An 18,692-nucleotide genomic window follows, 5' to 3' on the forward strand; every position below is an offset into this window, starting at 1 on the left:
GGAACCCGGGCAGCTTCCAGGAATAGACAAGAACATGGGGGTCAGGAATAGGAGAGCCTTGGTGACACCGCCTGGCCTGTTGTAATGGCATTTTCTACTGTGAATCACCTTAAGGGAAAAGAGGGACTTTAGATGTCGTGGGGGGAACCCGAGAAAAATCAAAACTTCCACAGCTGGTCAGGGTTGTGAGACTGCAGGGCTGACTACGGCCAAGCACGACGCAGGCCTGTTCCGCCGTGCTGCGAAGGACAGCCAGGAGCTGGAGCCACACAACCGAGACCCCACCACCCAGGACTACAGCAGCCCGGACCACGGCGCCTGCGCACTAAGCCACCCCGCCACCCCGCCACCCCGCCACCCCGCCACCCCGCCACCCCGCCACCCCGCCACCCCGCCACCCCGCCACCCGCCACCCCGCCACCCCGCCACCCCGCCACCCCGCCCGCGGCGCCTCCACTCTGCGCCTGCGCACTGGGCCGCCCCGCCCCCGCCGCTACGCTGCGCCTGCGCACTGGGCTGACGCGGGGCACACGTGGGCGGGGCCGAAGCACCCGGGTCCACTGCCCGCGGACCCGGGGGGTGGAGGCCACGCTGACGCCGGTGGGGCAGGACCGCGGGGAAGCGGCCTCGGAGGCCTGCGAACTCCCCGAGGACCGGCACTCCCCTCTGCGGGTGGGGCGCAGGGCGCTGAAGGGTAAGCGGCGGGTTCCGCCGGCCCCGGGGTGCGGATGCCTGTGCGCCCCCCCCCCACCGGGCACTGTGCCCTTCGCCCCGGGGGACGGGGCCGATCGGCGGCCTCCGGGGCGTAGACCCGGCGCCCGGCAACTCCCTTCTCTGGGCGGCAGCGCCTGGAGGTGGCCTCAGGGTCACTGGTACCCCGGGCTCCGCTGATGTCTGGGGGGTGCAGTCTGTGTTCTGGCACGGGGGTGGACAAGACCGTCCTCGTGTCCACCCTGGGGAGCCCGGAGCCTGCCGCCTCATTCATTAAGCCGGCGTCGCCGACCCGCTCCCAGGCCGGGCGCAGAAGACCGGACAGGGGCCTGATCAGCAGGGGAGGAAAGCCTGTTGACACCTACCAGGAGGATTCGTGTTTGGTTATGCGCTTTAATTTTTGGATAGGTTTTCAGTATCTGCGGCAGTCATTTGCGCGCACGGTCCTTTGGGGGACTTTACCCTTGAAGAAACTGGCCTACAGATCTAAACTGGATAGAGCTCGTATTTCGCGAGCCGACCTGCCTGTCCCCAGCTCCTAGAAAGCTTGCCTGCGGGATGGGGTGGGACATCACTGCCGCTGCTCCACACCGAAACTCTCCTCTCTGACCCAGGACACGGGGATGCAGCCCCACCCTACTCCCGTAGCCAACTGGGAGCCCAGTTAGCTCAGCGAAACTCTGCCTTTGTGCAGTTAGATCCTGCCGCACGACCAGCGAGTCCTCATTCCCCACCGCCTTGCCTTAACAGCTGTTGTTCTAGACTCTCCTTTAAAGAGTAAAACTGAATGAAAGTTATTTTCTTTGGTGATCCTCTGAGGTGTTGGTAGTGTCACCGAAATGTGACCCGCCCCTCCTGCAGCTGTCTTAGCTCTGGACAAACCCCTTACCCCAAGGAATGAAACTGGCTTTTAGGCTCGGGCCTCAGGGACATGGCTATTCCTGGCTCAGCCCCCCTCAGAGTTATTTTCTGTTTGACCTCTGTTTATACCACCCTGAACTTGGTGTGTAACTTGAATGATTGTGCTCAGTCATGTCTGACCCTTTGCGACCCCATGGTCTGCAGCCCACCAGGATCCTCTGTCCATGGGGTTTTTCCAGGCAAGAACACTGAAGTAGGTTGCCATTTCCTCCTCCAGAGGATCTTCCCCACCCAGAGATCATCGAACCCCATCTCCTGCATTGACAGGTGGATTCTTTACCACTGAACCACCTGGGAGGCCCCCTGTAACTTTAATGATTGTGTGTATGTAATTTCAAGTGTTTTCTGGTTGTCTGAAGTAGTCTTATATTCACAGGGACAGGAAAGTGATGAATGAAGCACGTTTGATTTGGATTCAGAAGCCTGAAACTCCTCGGCTTTGCCGTGTGCCAACCGTGTGATCCCAGGCAAGTCCGTTTACAGACTTTTCTGGGCATTGGTCTTGTTGTATGAAAGTCAGTCATCATGTGGTATATAGGTGCCTGCAGTGTGGGCTCTGGTGACAGGATATATTCATAGTGTGTTTAAAGTGGTGTTTTTTAAATGGGTAGACAAATTAAGAGCAGCCTTTGCCTCAAAATGTAATATTCTACCTGTTAATCTGATTATGTGTATTATGGCTCTCAGGCTAACATAGGACATGATGAAATTTGCTCATAAACAATAAAGCAGTAAAATCAGCTCATAAACAATAAAACAGCTCAGTAAATTAATTATCCCTAGGACATGCTCTCTGCACACAGAGAAAAACAATAATTTCTGGACCTAGCCTGACCGTGTAGGGAAAAGAAAGCTCCCCTGCCCAACCTGAAGGAGGAACTGATGATGGAAGCATCACATCTACTTAAGAAAGATCAGGAAGTTCTCCGCCTTCCCACTTTTCCTTTGATTAGAAAACTGTAGCCCAGTGAGTTCTCAGGGCTTTGCATTTCTCACCCACCCGCTTATAAGCTTCACAAATTGCATTCTAATAAGTCCCTTCTTATCTTTAAAAAAAAAAAACTGATTATGTAAAAGGATTCTATGAAATACTTTCAGAGTTGTAAGATGTTAGTTTTGCTTTTGCGTCCTTGCTAACCATCCTTGGAAATAGCTGCTGTAGAGCTTTCTCTATAAGTACTTTTTTTCAGAGATCACTTAGCCATAGGAAACTTTGGGTTACTGTAACCTAAAAATAGGAAGCCTCTAAAAGGGCCTGTTCCTGAAGGGAGCTGGCTGCCCGGGGATGGCTGCTCAAGCACCAACCGCAAACCTGGCATCTCTCACAAGGCTCAGTTCTGTGCCCAACTGAAGTCCTGCCATCATTTCAAACTCCACATGTGGGAAACCTGGTCACTGCCATCTCCTGCCCAAACATTCCCATCTCAGATGGCCATCACCTGGGTCCTGAAGCATCCTCCACGCCTCCCAGCGAATTGCTGCATCATCAGCTAACCTTCACCCGCAGGTGCTGGCTGAGCAGCTGCTGGTTTCTGGCCTTGTGTGGTCAGGAAATCAGGATGAGTGAGCTGGTCCCTGCTTGCAGAGAGGCCCCTTCTCACCAGAGGGCAGGGATGCACAAAAGAACCGCAGCTTGCTGGAGAGTAGGAGGGGAGAGCACCGAGGAGCCCGGAACCCAGCTGCAGAAGCTCAGGGAGGGGGTGTGCTGTCTCCCCTCCATCCCCAGGCCTCCTGGCAGCGCCTCCCCCAAACAGGGGCACAGGAGTCCCTAAGGTTTGGGCCATGCTCCAGGGGCCACAGGCATCCAGGTGTGGCTGAAGGACTAGATCCCCTACTGTTCTGTCTGTCCTCCCCCAGACAGCCTGGGGGCGTCATGAGTCCACCCACAACTGCCCCTGCTGTCCAGGCCTGGCCTCCCGCCCCCTCCCTGGCAAGTGCAGTCATGCTGTTCTCCAGCCCTCCTCCCCCACTGTCTTTTGTGTCCTGAGCACTGAGCCCCATCGCTTACAGGTGCGACCAGCTCCCCGACCAGGGGCTTGCCCACGGCCACGTATCCTGCTTCCCACCCAGCCAACACTGCTGTCTTCCCTCCCCTGGGGTGTCCACTCCACCTCCCACAACCGGCAGTGAAGGTGGACAGATGGTGGACTCCCTGAGGACAGGGGGAGCCCAGACAACCAGGCACCTCCCTTCTCATCCTCTGAGCCTCTGGTTCCCGCCTGGTGCCTCCATTGAGCAAAGGCCTCCATTTTGAGGTGCGCTGAACCAAAAATAGTAGGGCCAAATCAATTTATTTTGTGAAGGGCTTTGAAAGCACATGGCGTGATTTCCTTCTCAGCAGGAACATGCGTGTGAATGAAAGGAGGTATCTGCTATGAAATGCCCAGAACAAGCTGTTTCTCTGATCTTGTATGGCTCTGCAGTCCCCAGGGGACCAGAGTTTAAGTCCCAGAGTTTAAGAGTGAAAGTAAATTATCAACGTGGGAGGAAAAGTGAGACTGGGGAGAATGAACTGGATATATGTCTGTTCCCTATATGAAAGGTCCAGGGACACCGTGTACACTTGGCTTTTAAAACAGAACCAAGTCTAGAGCCATCTGCCTGGACCAGCCCCTGGAGGGCACCATGGGGCTGGGGCCTGTGGCCCTGGTCAGCACCAGCAGGACCAACGGTCTTGGACAGGTTGTCTAGTCTCTACGCATCTCAGTTCTTCTTCTGTTCCGTGGGGATTCCACCTTCCAGAATCATTCTGAGAAGCAAATGAAGCTTCTGATTCCACAGGAAAAATGCAGATCTGCGGGGCGGTTGGGGGGGATTAATATTTGATTATTATTTATTTGGCTGCATCAGGTCTTAGTTGCAGCATGTGGGATCTAGTCCCCTGACCAGGAATTGAACCTGGGCCCCCACATTGGGAGCGCAGAGTCTTAGCCACTGGACCACGAGGGAAGTCCCTGTGGAAAGAATTGTGGTTGAACAGACTTTGTCCCTGAACACAGGAATTTCCCACTGGCCCTGGAACCTCACAGCCTAGCGTGTTTTTCCTGCTCCTCTCCCTCCCACCAGCTGCTCTAGTACCGTCTTCCACACACGAGGAAATGAGAAAAATACCAAACAATGGGAACCTGAGGATGACGAAGGTGGCGTACCCGCTGGGGCTGTTCGTGTGCCTGTTCATCTACGTCGCCTACATCAAGTGGCACTGGGCCTCCGCCACCCAGGCCTTTCTCGGCATCCCCGAAGCGGCCACGGGGGCCCGGAGGGGCCAGCAGGCCCGCAGTCTGCCAGGGGCGGCCACCCACGGACCTGAGGTCTCCTATGGCATCATGTTTGACGCGGGCAGCACCGGCACCCGTGTGCACGTCTTCCAGTTCAGCCGGCAGCCTGGAGGTACTGAGCAGAAAGCCCCGACCACACCCCCTGCCCTCCATCTCACCGCAGAGCATGGCCCTCGGGGTGGACAGGACTTCTGCCCGGGACTCCCCGGGGAGCTTGTCGACAGGGCTGGTTCTCAGGAGCCCCGATGTCCTCACTCGCACTGGTGTCTGGTGACCAGCTAAGGGCAGCTGAGATCTCAGAGGGTATGGGTGTCCTGTCCCCTCCCAGCATCTCCGGTGGGTTGGGTGGCTGGGATCATGACTTAAGGCCAGAAGTCACATGGGATGCGTTCAAGGCAGCTGGTAGCCCCAGGTTCAGGCTAGTGGGAGCCACGAGTTCAGGAAAGTCAGGTACATGAGCAAAGACACGGAGCTGCCCACTGGGGCCAGGCAGCTACAGGGTGCCCAATGGCCATGGCCCCAGTGAAGGGGGAACTGTGGCCATCGCCCGTGGGCCTGCTTCCCAGCTCGGGGCTGGGGAGGGATGAGGGTGGAGCTGGGCGTCTTCACCCCTTGGCTTCTCCCATGGGGAGACCCCCAGTGTTGCCCAGTTCCCCCCCACCCCTTGGGGAGTCAGTCCCCACATCTGGGGGTCCCTCTTCTCTGCTTCTGTGCTGACCCTTCTGCGTGTTTAGCTGAGCTGGAGGCACCGGGCGCCTTCAGGAGGCCCCTCCAAGGCTCTTGTGACACATTTTTCCACTTTTCATCTGCTTTATTTTTAAACTTGTTAACAATAGTTTAATGTTTATATGCTGGACTTTGCCTACCTCCAGAATTGATTTGAAGCTAAGTTTAAGGCAACACGTGTCAACAGATAACCCTTTAGTTGCCATGTTCCAGTGTAGTTTCTTTGTAGAGATGTCCTTACAAAAAGTTTGTCCCTGACCTTCCTCGTGTCTGTATTTTGACAACATTGCTCTGCCTCATCGTGCCTGGGAATACTCTCCCCTGATGTAAGCACATGAGCCCAGGCCCCAAATATTTTAAGACACTGAATTTTTTAAAAAGAAGAATGAAATATTCTTTAGAACCTGTAATGTGTCCATGCTAGAATCAAGAAAATTATTTTACATTTCTAGTTTAAAATCATTTGCCCTGCTCTTCTGCTTGTTGAATCAGCAAGAATTAACTGTGTTAAACTTTAACCACTTTAAGTGGATAGGCTTTTTATATGTAAATTATACGTCAGAAAAGTTGATTTAGGGGATTCTCTGGCTGTCCAGTGGTTAAGCATGCATTGGACTCCATGCTTCCAATGCAGGGGACAGGGGTTCAATCCCTGGTTGGGGAACTAAGATCCTTCATGCCTCATAGTGTGGCCTAAGTAAATAAATAAGGTTCATTTTTTTCTAAGAGGAAAAGCTCTAGCCGAAATATTAACAGTATAGTATTATAGTATAGTAAACATTATAGTATTCCTCATTTACCCAGATTAAAGAGGCAGAGATTAGACAAGAAACAGCGAAGGTCTGTTTTCAGATGTCTGCCTTAAAAGTGTGGCTCATCATAGTTGTAGAGATTTCTGTATTTGTGTTTATATTCACACTTGTATTTTGTATAAAATATGATTTACCCTTAGAAACTCCCACCTTGACCCATGAAACCTTCAAAGCACTGAAGCCAGGTCTTTCTGCTTATGCTGATGACGTTGAAAAGGTAACAGTTTTCTCTCATGTCTCTTTGCTCATCAAGTTTGTCTTCTGTAGCCTTATTAAAGTGACTCCCTTCCTCTCAGATGCAGTGTGGTCCTCCCAGGGCAGCATCTCTGCAGTGCTGACCTGGGATGCTCCACAGCCTAGGGGGTCTATGGAGGACACTGGTACCCATGGGAGGCCCCCCCATATATACACCACACCATCTACATCGCACATGTGTGCACAACCACATACATATCACACACACCATATACGCATGCAATGACACCACACGTACATCACACCATATATACAGCCACACACACCATACACATACACACAACCACACAGCACCCCACAGGTGTATTTACACAGACATATACACACATACACACACACATACACAACCACACACTACCCCACACGTGTATACACACACCACACATGTATATATACATGCACACAACACCACCATACAGACACCACATCATATATACAGCCACACACACTATACATATATACATACACACATAACCACACACCACCCCACACGTGTATATACACAGACACACGCGCACACACACACAGACACACACACACGGGCCCTGGCCCAGTGTGTGGCGCTCAGCATACCAGCAGGTGCAGGTGAATCTTTGGTGTTGCTCTTCGTGGGTTTTAGGGCCATAAGGGACCCTAGAGTTCTCTCACGGTGGGCCGAGGCCTTGCAGCTCACCTGACACTGCCCGAGGTGGCTGGGCTGCGCATGTAGAACCCTGGTCCGCTCCGCTGCCACAGGTCTGCCCCATGCCCCCGCCAGCACCACTTGAGTCACTGTTTCTGCCAATTTGTAAAATCAGGAAAAATATACATTTACAGATGTATAAAACCTAAAGGGTGGGGAGCAACGGTGACCACGCGGCGGGTGGACCAACCCTGCTTTACCCACCGTGTCCACAGAGCGCCCCGGGGATCCAGGAGCTACTGGATGTGGCCAAACAGGACATCCCCTTTGACTTCTGGAAGGCCACCCCCTTGGTCCTCAAGGCCACAGCTGGTCTGCGCCTGCTGCCAGGAGAGAAGGCTCAGAAGTTGCTGCGGAAGGTGAGTGCCTCCGCTTCCCCCAAGGGCTGGCTGATGATAGCTAAGACCGTGCAGCACCCGTCCACGCCCGAGCAGGCCCCTGGAGAGGGTCTCACAGGAAGGAAGCGTGTCGACATGCTGGCAGTGTCACCTCAGGTGGGGGCTTGTGGGTGCATGACACTTTTCTTCCTCGAGATGTTTAAAGCCATTCATGTTTTCTAGAATGAACCTGTTTTATAAAAGGACCAAATTTGTGTTTGAAATAATGTTTGAAGGGCTTCCTTCCATCCAAGGAGTTGCTGTGTGTCTGAGGCAGTGGGACCTGAATTCTTGACATTTTGGCTCAAGCTGGTCATGCTCGAAGGAAGCAGAGGTCCCTCTCTCGGTCTGACGCTCAGCGGGACAGCTCAGGAGACTGTTGGCCTGTGTCCAGGCGCTACACCTCCTGAAGGTGGCCCTGGAGCCTGTCTTTGACAGGTGCTTGTAGGAGTCTTAACCATCAGGAGTCAGGAAAAGTGTTCTCAGCAAAATGGTCCTGCTCCAAGCTGTTTCTGCACCTGCCAGCTGCTAAATAACGTTGTTGCAGGCCTGTCAAGGTCCCTTTATAGAAACTACCTTCATGTGCTCAAGTCAGATTGTGGGACACAAGCGCAGACATACTGAGGTTTCTGTATATCTATCATGGCTAAAACATGGAGAAGGAGCCAGCTGCTCCCAGCCTTCGCCTCCCCTGTGCCAGGCCATCCCCTGGGTATGTGCCCACCAGTCTGCATGGGGGCCCAGAGCTGGGATCTGCCCCATGGGGCTTCCCGCCCTTCCTGTCCTGTCCTAATGCAGGGCAGTGACTGGGGACTAGGAGTTTAGATTTTTAAGGTTAAAGACGCGTCTCTCTTTACATTTAGGTGAAAGAAGTGTTTGAGGCGTCGCCATTCCTCGTGGGGGACGACTGTGTTTCCATCATGAACGGGACTGACGAGGGTAATTACCGAAAGTGCCGCGAGGCCATCCCTCAAGGCAGGCTGCATGCAGCACTGCCGTCAGCATCTCGCTGGGGGAGCCTTCCTGGGCCAGAGGCACAGACACCGAAGTAACAGCCCTGCCCCACCCACCATCCACAGTCTGGCCATCTCAGAGCCTCCTTCTTGAAGCCAGTGTTAGATTCTCCTCGTGACTGGCTGCCAGCCTGGCACAGATCGCAGTCCTGAAAACAAATCCTCTCTTCTAAGAACATTTAGAGAGAATCCCCAGTTGCTGTGTGAGTACATTGCTGTTGCCTTAATTCCAAGAGCATCGCTTAATAAGGTTCCTTACCAGCCCCGACTCTAAATGTGACCTTAAGAGTTTGTGTGGGTGGAAGGAAAGAACATTTGGTTCTCGTCCCTCCTCTTCCGAAAAGAGGCAGTCGATAAAGAGTGGGAGCGCAGGATGGGACGCTTGGCCAAGCATTCCAGCTTGTAGTGTGGTGTCTTCTAGAGCAAGCTGCCAGAAGCTGCTGTTGGCTCTGAGTGATGCCCGTTCCCATAGCCGATCCAGAGGCTGAGAGTAGTGGGGAAGTGGTCTCCTTGTGTCCCTGAAATCCGAAAGTCTCCATGAGCCCCCGGTGCTGTAATTACAGCCTCTCAGGTGATTCAGATGCCCTTTGTGATCCTGTCCTGCAGGTGTTTCCGCGTGGATCACCGTGAACTTCTTAACAGGTGGGTTCCCTTCATCACAGAGCCCACTGTTCACAGACCCTGGTCTTGAGAGCAGGAGCCTCATTTTTGCTCTTGAAAATAACCCCCCAGGGTTTTGCAGTGTTACTGACCCCAGGACAGGGTGGGTCCCGAGTTTGTGGATGCAGGTACTGGGGGTGGTTGTGGCCTGTGGCAGCATGATCCTCATTCCTGAGAAAAGCCCTGAGTTACCCCAGTCAATGTTGAACGTGAGGCAAGTGCTGATCACCTTGTAACTGAAGTCCTGCTGGAGAAAGACCAGGGACCAGCAACATAGGTCCTTGGAAACAGAAGTCATTTTTCTCAGATGACTCTGCGGATGTGGGTTTTTGTCCCTTGGTTGTAATTATGGACAAGCCCAGCATGTCTGACACTGGATGAGAGGGAAGTTGCCTGAAGGCTTTGCCACCTGGGAGTGGAGAGCCGTGCCAGTGGGGAGGTCCAGAGCCCAGGTGAAAGCTCAGATGAAGGCCCTGCCAGGCAGCTGCTCTTCGTGCCCTCCCCCAAACGTGTGGAGATTTTTAAGTGGCTGCAGCCTCTGTTGTCTTCTTCTTCTTTCCATGGAAGGGGCTAGCTTCTGACCTCCCCCACCCTTTTTTTTTGCTGTTCTGTTTATTAACTGTCATTGCCATGTGGATTTTACTTCCGGTGCTGCAGGCAGCCTGAAGACCCCCGGGAGGGGCAGCGTGGGCATGCTGGACCTAGGCGGGGGGTCGACCCAGATCACCTTCCTCCCAAGACTAGAGGTAACCAGCCCCCACCCCCAAGGCCGCCTGGCCTGTAGGGGAGTCGCAGCCCCCTGGAGGCCCGTGAGCTCAGCTTCCCTCCTGAGGGTCATCACACACAGTGAATTCTGCTTAGTTTGATTTTAACTCTGCCTAGGAAAAAAACCTAGGAATTTGCTCTTTGCTAGGGTGATAAACTATTAGCAGATACTATCTGGAGCCCTTTGGGCAGAGAGCATGGGGTGGGTTCCTCCCTGCCCCCCAAGGGCTTCCAGGGAGGGGCCATCAGTCTGACTCACATGGGACAGGGTCACAGTCCTTTTCAGCATGGACACATTTCCAATTAAGATCACATGGTGTTTTTAAAAATTACTTTCCTCATCTACCACTTTTTAATTTTTGTTTGTTTGTTTGTTTTAATGGAAGAGCCTAAAGTATACTCAGAACTGTTCTGGTTGGGCCATACTTCTCAGAATGGATAAATATTACTCAAAAAGAGGGGAGACGCGGGACTTCCCTAGCCATCCAGTGGTTAAGACTTCACGCTTCCACTGCAGGGGACGAGGGTTCCATCCCTGGTGAAGGAGCTGAGATCCCACATGCCATGCAACACACCTGCGCCCACAACCCCCCCAAACAAAGGAGAAATCCAAGTGCTTCATTGCTTGGTCTAAGCTGTTTCATGGCTTGTGATCTGATGAAATCTAATTGAATACATCTGTGCCTATCCCTGGTCTTTCAAATGAACTGAGGGAGGTGGGGGACGGTTTTCTAGAAAGGCCAGCAGGGAAGGAGCACTAATCCTGTGTTCTTCCCAGGGAACCCTTCAAACCTCGCCACCCAGCTTCCTCACGTCCCTCCAGGTGTTTAACAGGACCTACAGGCTCTACTCCTACAGGTGCGTCCTCAGGATTGAGGGTGGACAGGGGCTCAGCTTACCATTGCAGGCCTCCCCTGGGGAGCAACCAGAGTGCTGTCCACAGACTCAGTCCCCAGACCCTGCCGTGGACCCCCTGTGGCCACCCCCCCTTCCCTTTTCCTCTTAAAATTGAGCTGCAGTATTTCTTCTTTTGTATGTATTCTGTTCTGCTTCGGAAAAGGCTTTTGGGGAAGTGGGGAAGAGCCTGTGGATTGTGCAGGGGTTTTCTGGGTCGTCTTCTTGCCACTGGCACCTTGAGTAGCTTCTTCCCACGAGGCCTGTCCGCACCATAAAGGTGGAGGCCTGCCTGTCACTCTCCGCAGTGTCCACAGCTCCTGGTTGAGCTCTGCCGAGGAAGGGTCTTGGCTTGTTGAGCCAAGGCGCTCCTGGGAGAAGCGGGAGGCCGCTACCCCGCCCAGCCTTGGCCCCCCCCGCCACCGCCACCTTGCACACGTCCAGTGGGCGTGTCCACTGGACGTGTGCAAGGCAGCCCCTGGGCCTCCTGGTGGCCTCTCCTCACCAGGGCAACTCTCTCCACAGCTACCTGGGGCTTGGCTTGATGTCGGCGAGACTGGCGGTACTGGGAGGCGAGGAGGGGAAGCCTGGTGAGTGGGGTGCAATGTCCAGAGCCCTTCTGGCCAGCAGGATTTGGGAGCCTCCAAGAGTGTGCCCGTAGACCTTGTTGGGGGCCCCTGAGGACCTCCCCAGTTACTTTTTAAAGAAAGATGGCTAGTGAAGTGATTTCTGAATCACTAAGGGAGAGTGTCTTAGGAACCTAAGAAATAGACACCATCAACATCAGCTTGTTTATAAGGATTTACCATGGGGCAGCTCCTGAGAACATGCCCTGCGTTCTCCTGCACGGAGGGAACTTGGAATGGGCTTGACCTTCCTCCAGGTGTGGCGTTTGGGAACAAAGCCTGTGTCTGCTTCCAGGCCCTCTCCATGCCGTCCCATCCTGACGCACTTGGCTCAGACAAGCCAGACATTGCCAGCAGGCACTTGAGCTCCTGGAATATTTAGGGAACCGTGCACCCAAGGCAGGCCGGGGCCCTCCTCTGAGGCCACCTCAGCCTGTCCCCCCAGAGGCCTTGGTCAGACGTGCACAAGCTCACACGTGTTCCCCTTGAATCCTCTTCCACACACATTCTGCTTCAGCTCCTTTATTTCAGATCCTGCTGTTTAAACTTCAAACAGTGTCCCCTTTGTTGCAAACCAAAACCGTGTCCGTGTCTCACAAACACCTGCAGCCTCGTTCTAGTCTAGAAAACATCCGTTAGTCAGCGGACGATGGCAGGCACCCACTCACCCGTCTGCACCAGCCTCGGGGTCCTGTCCCTCCTGCACCACCCCGCTTCAGAGCAGCAGGGGAGCCATGTTTCTCCCCAGAGTGTGCTGGCAGCAGACCACACACCAGACTGAGCAGATGCAGACAACGGTCTTTTCTATCTCCTGCCTTCACAGGCAGTGGCACCCCTGCTGGGGTCCCTGGGGTCCTGCGGGGGCCATTCCACTGGTGCGGGAGGGCCCAGACCAGAATCAGCCAAGGACGGGGCGCGCTCAGTGGGAGGCCAGCAAGTGTGTCCCCAAGGGCTGGGGCCCTGGAGGCCAGCCACCACCCTTCCTCTGCCGGTCGTGGGCCCATCGGCACAGGCTCCTGGTGAGCAGGCACTGGCAGCGGGGCCTGGCCCCACCCCCCACTCCATCACCTGGAACCTCAAAGCCGCTCCTTGGTGGTGAGCTGGGAGTGGTTCTGCTGGGGTTTCTGCCCCACTGCCACTGACCTGGAGTGCTTCCAGAGGTCCAGCCTCACAGCAGGAAGGAAGCATGTTCCCTTGACCCTGTGAGGCCCTCAGTGCCGTGGGCTGCCCTCCGTGGGACTCGTCTTGGCTCCGCCGCGGCCAGTGCTCTTCTCCTCTCTTCTTTCAGCTGAGGATGGACAAGAGCTGGTCAGCCCCTGTCTGTCTACTGGTTTCAGAGGAGAGTGGACGCATGCTGAAGTGACGTACAGGATTGCAGGACAGGAGGCAGGTATGGCATGGAGGCGGGCGGCTTGGGAGGGTCGACGGCAGGCCCTTACCCCCTAGCACCTGAGAGAAGCGGGGGGCCTGTCCAGCCTCCTTCACAGACTGGCCTGTACTTGCCTGTGAGATAAGACTCGGCTCTGGAGCTCCTGCCTCCCGCAGGCTCCCTGGACGGGCCTCCCTGTCTGCCGCCAGATGCTCCTCCAGAGGCCAGGTTTCACAGCAGGCCTCCAGTGTGGAAGGGCCTGGACATCTGCCAGCATCTAGCTGACAGCCAGGCCCTGCTGTGAACCATGCCACCCCAGCCCGTGCTCCAGCCCAGCAAGGCCGGGAGAGGGCAAGGAGCCCCTGACCTGTCTCACCCACAGTGCCCCATTGCTCTGTGCTCTGAGTTTCTTCTGAAAAGGTTACTGAGATACTGTGTCCAACCTGGACATGCCACTGATGGGACTGTTTGCACAGACAGCACTTCTGACCGCAAATGTGGGGTATTCCCCTCACCATCCAGCTTTCTGCCTCCAGTGGATATCCTGTGATTCAGCTCAGTTCTGACACTGACTTACAGAGTCAGGGCAGAGACCCTGAGTCCCACTCCTCAGAGACCCCTTGCAAGTGCTCGGCCCCTGTTCCTCTGACCGACCTGTTACAAATCAGGGGTTTCCACAACCCCATCCTCAAATCCAGTAATTTGCTGGCAGGGATCACAGAACTCTGGGAAACACAGTCCTGTTGCTGGTTCCTTCTAAAGGACACAGCTGGGAAACAAATGGGAGAGAGGCACAAGGCAGGCATGTGGGGAGGGTGCCTGGAGCCCCCTGCCTAAGGATACTCCCCCCCATACACACACGTCTCCAACCCAGTTCTCTGAGCCCCTTCGTGAAGGCATTTTATGAGGCTTCTTGCAGAGGGACTGATCAACTCAGTGGCCGGTGGTGACTGACTCAGTCCCCAGCCCTCTACCCATGCCCTCCAGGGGGCGCTGAACGTCCCAATCCTCTAACCACCAGCCCCCATCCTGAAGCCCTCGAGGGTCCCACTGGGAGTCACCTCATTAGCACAAAATTAGGGCTTATTGAGAATAACAGGACACCCCTCTCACCCTCACCACTCAGGGCCTTAACAAGTCTTTACAAGCTCTGTGTCAGGGACCAAGGACGGAGAGCAAATTCCTATTTTTTATTATCCGGCAATAAACAGGAGGGGACTGGGAGGGGGGGGTCGTGGTTTAAGGACAAGCAGGGAAGGCCTCATAGCACAAAGAGACGAGACGTGACGAGCTGGGCAGTGAGCTCCAAGCTTCGGGGGCAGCTCACCAAAGGCCCTGAGCTGGCTGCTGTATTTAAGGAGCAAGGAGGAGGTGGTGTGAGGGTCAGAGCAGGGAGAAGGCAGGGAAATGAGATCCAGAGGGCGAGGGGGAGGCTTCGGGGGCCACAGGGAAGCCGGACAGAGCTGCCGTCAGCTGTGGAGCAGGGCTGGGACGAGATCGGAAACAGGCCTGGGCACACGCTGTGGGCCATCTGCACCCACTAAGCCAGTCTGTGTTGGTCGCACTTCTGAGCAAGTGCCACGACCAGTCCCATGCGCTTGGCAAGCTGCCTCTGAGGCCCAGCCCCTCCTCTGTGACAGGAGGGGCTGCAGGCCCCACCTCGGTGGCTGGTGAGATGGGCCAGATGCTGCACACTCGAGCTGAGCCCGGGGCAGGCAGGGCGAGCCGTGGGGTGGACCCACGGGGCTGTGTCAGGGCAGCGCCAGGAGCCCAGCATGAGGCTGCTGGCCTTCCGGCTCAGGGCCACCCTCCGGCCACCTTTGTGCTCACAGTTCTCCCCTTGACCTGGCCGCAGTGCGTGGCCCCTGAAAGGTTGCTGGTGAGCACCCCCAGGTCATGGCCACCTTGGGCCGTGTGGTCAGAGCCCCCTGACTGCTGAATCTGCTTTCCCTTCGCCCCAGCGGGAAGCCTCTACCAGCTGTGCGCCCGCCGAGTGTCCGAGATCCTCCGAAACAAAGTGCACAGGACAGAGGAAGTGAAGGACGTGGAATTCTATGCCTTTTCCTACTATTACGACCTTGCCACAAACGTGGGCCTCATAGGTAAGGGTGGGGCCAGGTTTGCTATGTGGGGGCCTGGGGTGTGGGACCTTGGGCAGAGGGCCCGCCAGTCACATCAGGGTGGTAGGAGGGCAGGGACCTGTCATGAGTAGAGAGTACTAGGCCCCTCTTTTATAAATAATTCAGTTCTCTGAGCCGCTTAATGCAGGAAGGCTTCCTGGCTGTTGGTTCATTCTCTCACTTATTGTGATTCTCAAACCCTCAGCTGCTGGCACCCACTCCTCAGACCACCCTCAGGAGCTTATGTGTGTTACCCTGACCCCTTCCCGACCCACGAGTGCCATCAGGGCAGAAGACAGCATTGGGAGTCTGGGACCGGTACTCGTCAGACCCACTAAAAAGTCTCAAGAGGGTCATGAGGTCACTTCACTGGGTCAGGACTGGAAACATCTTTTGATGAGATAGATTAAGGGTGTCAGAATGTTGTCCATGGTGAGGATGAAACATTAGTGTGCATAGAAAATCGCCCTGGAAAGACAGAGGCCATCAGGTTGGCTATGCTGTTGGGTCTTATGCGGACGACCGCCAGCAAGACGAGGCTGGGATGGGGGAAGGTGACCCCTCACCTGGGCCCAGCTCCCTCTCTCTGGGGCATCCTAGCAGCTGCCCTGCCTGCAGGCTCTCCTCAGCTGGAGCCAGGGCACCTCATCCTTATTCTTCGATGCCCAGACATGCAGCCATCCACCTCTGGACCTCTCCCCCAGTGTGCATGGGCCCCGGGGCCTCAGTGCCGTCTCTGCTCCTCAGCCCTGGTGCCAACGGGGCGCTTGGTCTCATCCACAGATGCAGAGAAGGGAGGCAGCCTTGTCGTTGAGGACTTTGAGATAGCGGCCAAGTATGGTGAGTACCCTGGAGGCAGGACACCATCCCCGGCTCAAGGGAGGCCCTGGCCCCGGAATTTCTCTTCAGCTCCTGCCCGTTGCCCAGACAAGCCTTCAGGGGTGTGAGCATGTGAGGGGCCACCGAGCTAGCTGGACCCCAGCCTGCCACACCTTGTGTAACCTGAGCGATGGGGGCGAGGGTTTTAGTCTTGGGGTGTGAGGCATGGACTCCCCTGATTTCACTTTTTCTGACTCTGTTTGGCTAGGGTAACCTCAAGCCCCCAAAGTGTCCCAGCAGATTCACAGTTGCCAGGGACCCCTGCACAGCAGAGCCCAGAGAGGAAGACCAAGATCCGATCCCTGGGGTGTGGCTGGGGGCTAGTTGGCCACCCTTCCCTCAATCCCCACCGGCAGATGTGCAGGCCGCTTGTAGCAGTTCTGCCCTGAGTCCCTTTCCCAGTTGTAGGTCCAAGGAGTTAAACTCTGTATTTCTCCATCGAACGACCTCCTTCCCTCTCCCTGCCCCCAAAAAGGCTTCTTTTCCATCATTCTCCTCACTTCTGGGTTTGTCTCCTGGACACCAGTGGGAGAAGGCTCTGACCAGAGGCTGTGGGTGGTTTGTCTGTCCTCCTCGTGAAGAGGGGTGGGTTGCTCTCTCTCACCAGCTTTGAAGGCATTTCCAGTCCTCAGGAGGCTGGGGTCCACACCCAGGACAGGTGGCTGGGGTCATCGGGTGGAGACAGAGCCAGGGTGGGTGGTGGACCCTGGGTTGACCTCAAGTCCCTGCTGGTGCTGGGCTCTGACCAGCAGAGAGGCCCCTGGGCAGCACAGGGCCTGGGGGGTGGTGCCCTGCATGGGTGGAGCTGGGCAGCCTGGGCCCATGCCCCCACCCAGGAGCCGTGTGCCCCACAGTGTGCCGGACGGCGGAGACCCGGCCGCCACCCAGCCCCTTCCTGTGCCTGGACCTCACCTACGTCAGCTTGCTGCTCCAGGAGCTTGGCTTCCCAGGAGACAAAGTGCTGAAGGTAGGGACCCTGGGGTGCTCCCTCCCTGCCCCTCAAGAACACGTGTGTGCCTTCCCCACACATGTGCTCCTCTCCCTACTTGTCTCTTCAAGCTGACCCGGAAGATCGACAACGTGGAGACCAGCTGGGCTCTGGGCGCCACTTTTCATTACATCGACTCCCTGAGCAGACACAAGAGCCCCACCTCGTAGCCACTGAGTTGCCAGCCGTCCCCGCAGAAGCACAGGCTCTGCGAGAGCAGGCCCCTTTAGGCCCCCCGACTTGTGGGATGGGGGCCACAGCACCAGCCGGGACCCTCCTCCCCACGGCCGCACACACCAACCCCTGGGTGCGCTGGAACGCAGCCCAGGCTTTGGCTCCAGGTGGACGGTGTCCAGACAGGGCAGGGGGCGCAGGCTGAGGCCAGGGCGGCCCCTCGGCCATCCACACTGTCCCATCTCAGGCCTGGGGTGGGTGTGACATGCATCCCATGACAGGAGTCTTGTTTTGTGCTGCTCTCCAGCAGGCGTCCCCCCAAGCCAGTGGGCCTGGTGTCCCCGGGGGTGTGGACTGGGACGTCATCCAGAAGCCGCGTCCTCAGGGGGCTCAGGCTCAGCTGCCAGGTTGGCACTGAGCATGGGATGGGGGCTGGAGGGGATGCCTCTCCATGGCCCACCTGCCCAGGCTCCTCGAGTGGCCTAAATGTGAGTGTGTGCTGCTGTGAAGAGTGTGTGTGTGTCTGTGTGGTGTCAAGCACTCGCACAGAAGCTGTGTCCTGAGCCGTGTGTGTGTGTGTATGTGTGTGTCTGAATGTGAGTGTGCACTGCTGTGAAGAGTGTGTGTGTGTCTATGTGTGACGTCTGTGTGGTGCCAAGCACTTGCGCAGAATCTGTGTCCTGAGCCATGCATGTGTGTGTGTGTGTGTGTGTGTGTGTGTGTGAGTGAGTGTGAGTGTGTGTGAGTGAGAGTGACGTCTGTGTGGTGCCGAGTGCTCACACAGAAGCTGTGTGCTGAGCCCAATGGATGTATCGCTGCCTGAGCCATTGGCCGCCAAGCAGTGTCCACCCGGCCACAGCCCCGGATCCACCCTCTGGCGGCCGAGCCCTCACAGGGTGCTGGCCGAGCCAGGCACAGGGCTCTGTCGGCCCCAGGCCCACAGCTGCTCCTGTGGTGAATGTACAGTTTTTGAAATAAGCTGAACCTCATGTGTTCCACGTGAAATAAAGGGTTTTCCAGGGTTTCTGCTCCTCTGATTCCTCTTGGTGAGCATCAGCATTGTCCCTCCACCCCCAGCGCCCACATTGGGCACCTGATGTTCCCGTTCACCGAAGCTGAAACAAAAACCTGCCCCCATGGGTGATGCATGATGGCAGGATTAAAGTCCTGGCAGTGCCTCTTGGGGAGACAGCAGCAGCAGGACACACAGAGGCCTCACTGGGCACACCTGGTGTCCCCTGTCCGGGGTGGGCCTGTGGAGGTCAAGGCTTTTCTGGGGTCCAGCAGATCAGAGCTCCCTCTGGACTGTGACATCTGTGGGCTCATCACTTCCAGGGCCAGGTGGTCTGGAGCAGGCACTGACCTCCAGCTACAGTGTGTCTTGTGAGGATCTGGTTTTAATCAAGGACCAGCAGAAGGGGGTCACAGCCTGGACAAAGACA

At 56.0% G+C, this 18,692-nt stretch overlaps 2 protein-coding genes across 3 annotated transcripts in view; both read left to right on the plus strand.

Moving 5' to 3' along the window:
* LOC108637352 (basic proline-rich protein-like) overlaps positions 1-891 on the plus strand; it is a 37,301-nt gene extending 36,410 nt beyond the window's left edge. Inside the window, exon 3 of the mRNA XM_018056858.1 lies at positions 293-891. Coding sequence (XP_017912347.1) covers positions 293-891 — 599 coding nt within the window. The remainder of the gene's footprint in view (positions 1-292) is intronic.
* On the plus strand, positions 534-18,274 carry ENTPD6 (ectonucleoside triphosphate diphosphohydrolase 6 (putative)). Of its 2 annotated transcripts, XM_018057285.1 has the most exons (15): positions 534-694; positions 2,009-2,099; positions 4,699-5,022; positions 6,589-6,665; positions 7,601-7,744; positions 8,626-8,701; positions 9,382-9,417; positions 10,093-10,181; positions 10,979-11,058; positions 11,620-11,684; positions 13,009-13,110; positions 15,051-15,191; positions 15,993-16,049; positions 16,943-17,055; positions 17,148-18,274. In XM_018057285.1, exons 3-15 carry the CDS (start codon positions 4,731-4,733, stop codon positions 17,244-17,246), a joined length of 1,371 nt encoding a protein of 456 aa, XP_017912774.1. In that variant the 5' UTR covers positions 534-694; positions 2,009-2,099; positions 4,699-4,730; the 3' UTR covers positions 17,247-18,274. The 2 variants fall into 2 exon arrangements, with proteins under 2 accessions (XP_017912774.1, XP_017912775.1); XM_018057286.1 differs by lacking the exons at positions 534-694; positions 2,009-2,099 and having other exon boundaries at positions 4,916-5,022; positions 7,520-7,744.

This window comes from Capra hircus, chromosome 13 (assembly GCF_001704415.2).
Source record: "Capra hircus breed San Clemente chromosome 13, ASM170441v1, whole genome shotgun sequence".
Classification (NCBI taxonomy): domain Eukaryota; kingdom Metazoa; phylum Chordata; class Mammalia; order Artiodactyla; family Bovidae; genus Capra; species Capra hircus.

Excerpts from the sequence above, each read along its gene's own strand:
- ENTPD6 (XM_018057285.1), top strand. The coding sequence starts at position 4,731 with ATGAGAAAAATACCAAACAATGGGAACCTGAGGATGACGAAGGTGGCG. Across the intron at positions 11,685-13,008 it reads AGGCGAGGAGGGGAAGCCTG|CTGAGGATGGACAAGAGCTG; the intron begins GTGAGTGGGGTG and ends CTCTTCTTTCAG. Across the intron at positions 17,056-17,147 it reads CAGGAGACAAAGTGCTGAAG|CTGACCCGGAAGATCGACAA; the intron begins GTAGGGACCCTG and ends TGTCTCTTCAAG.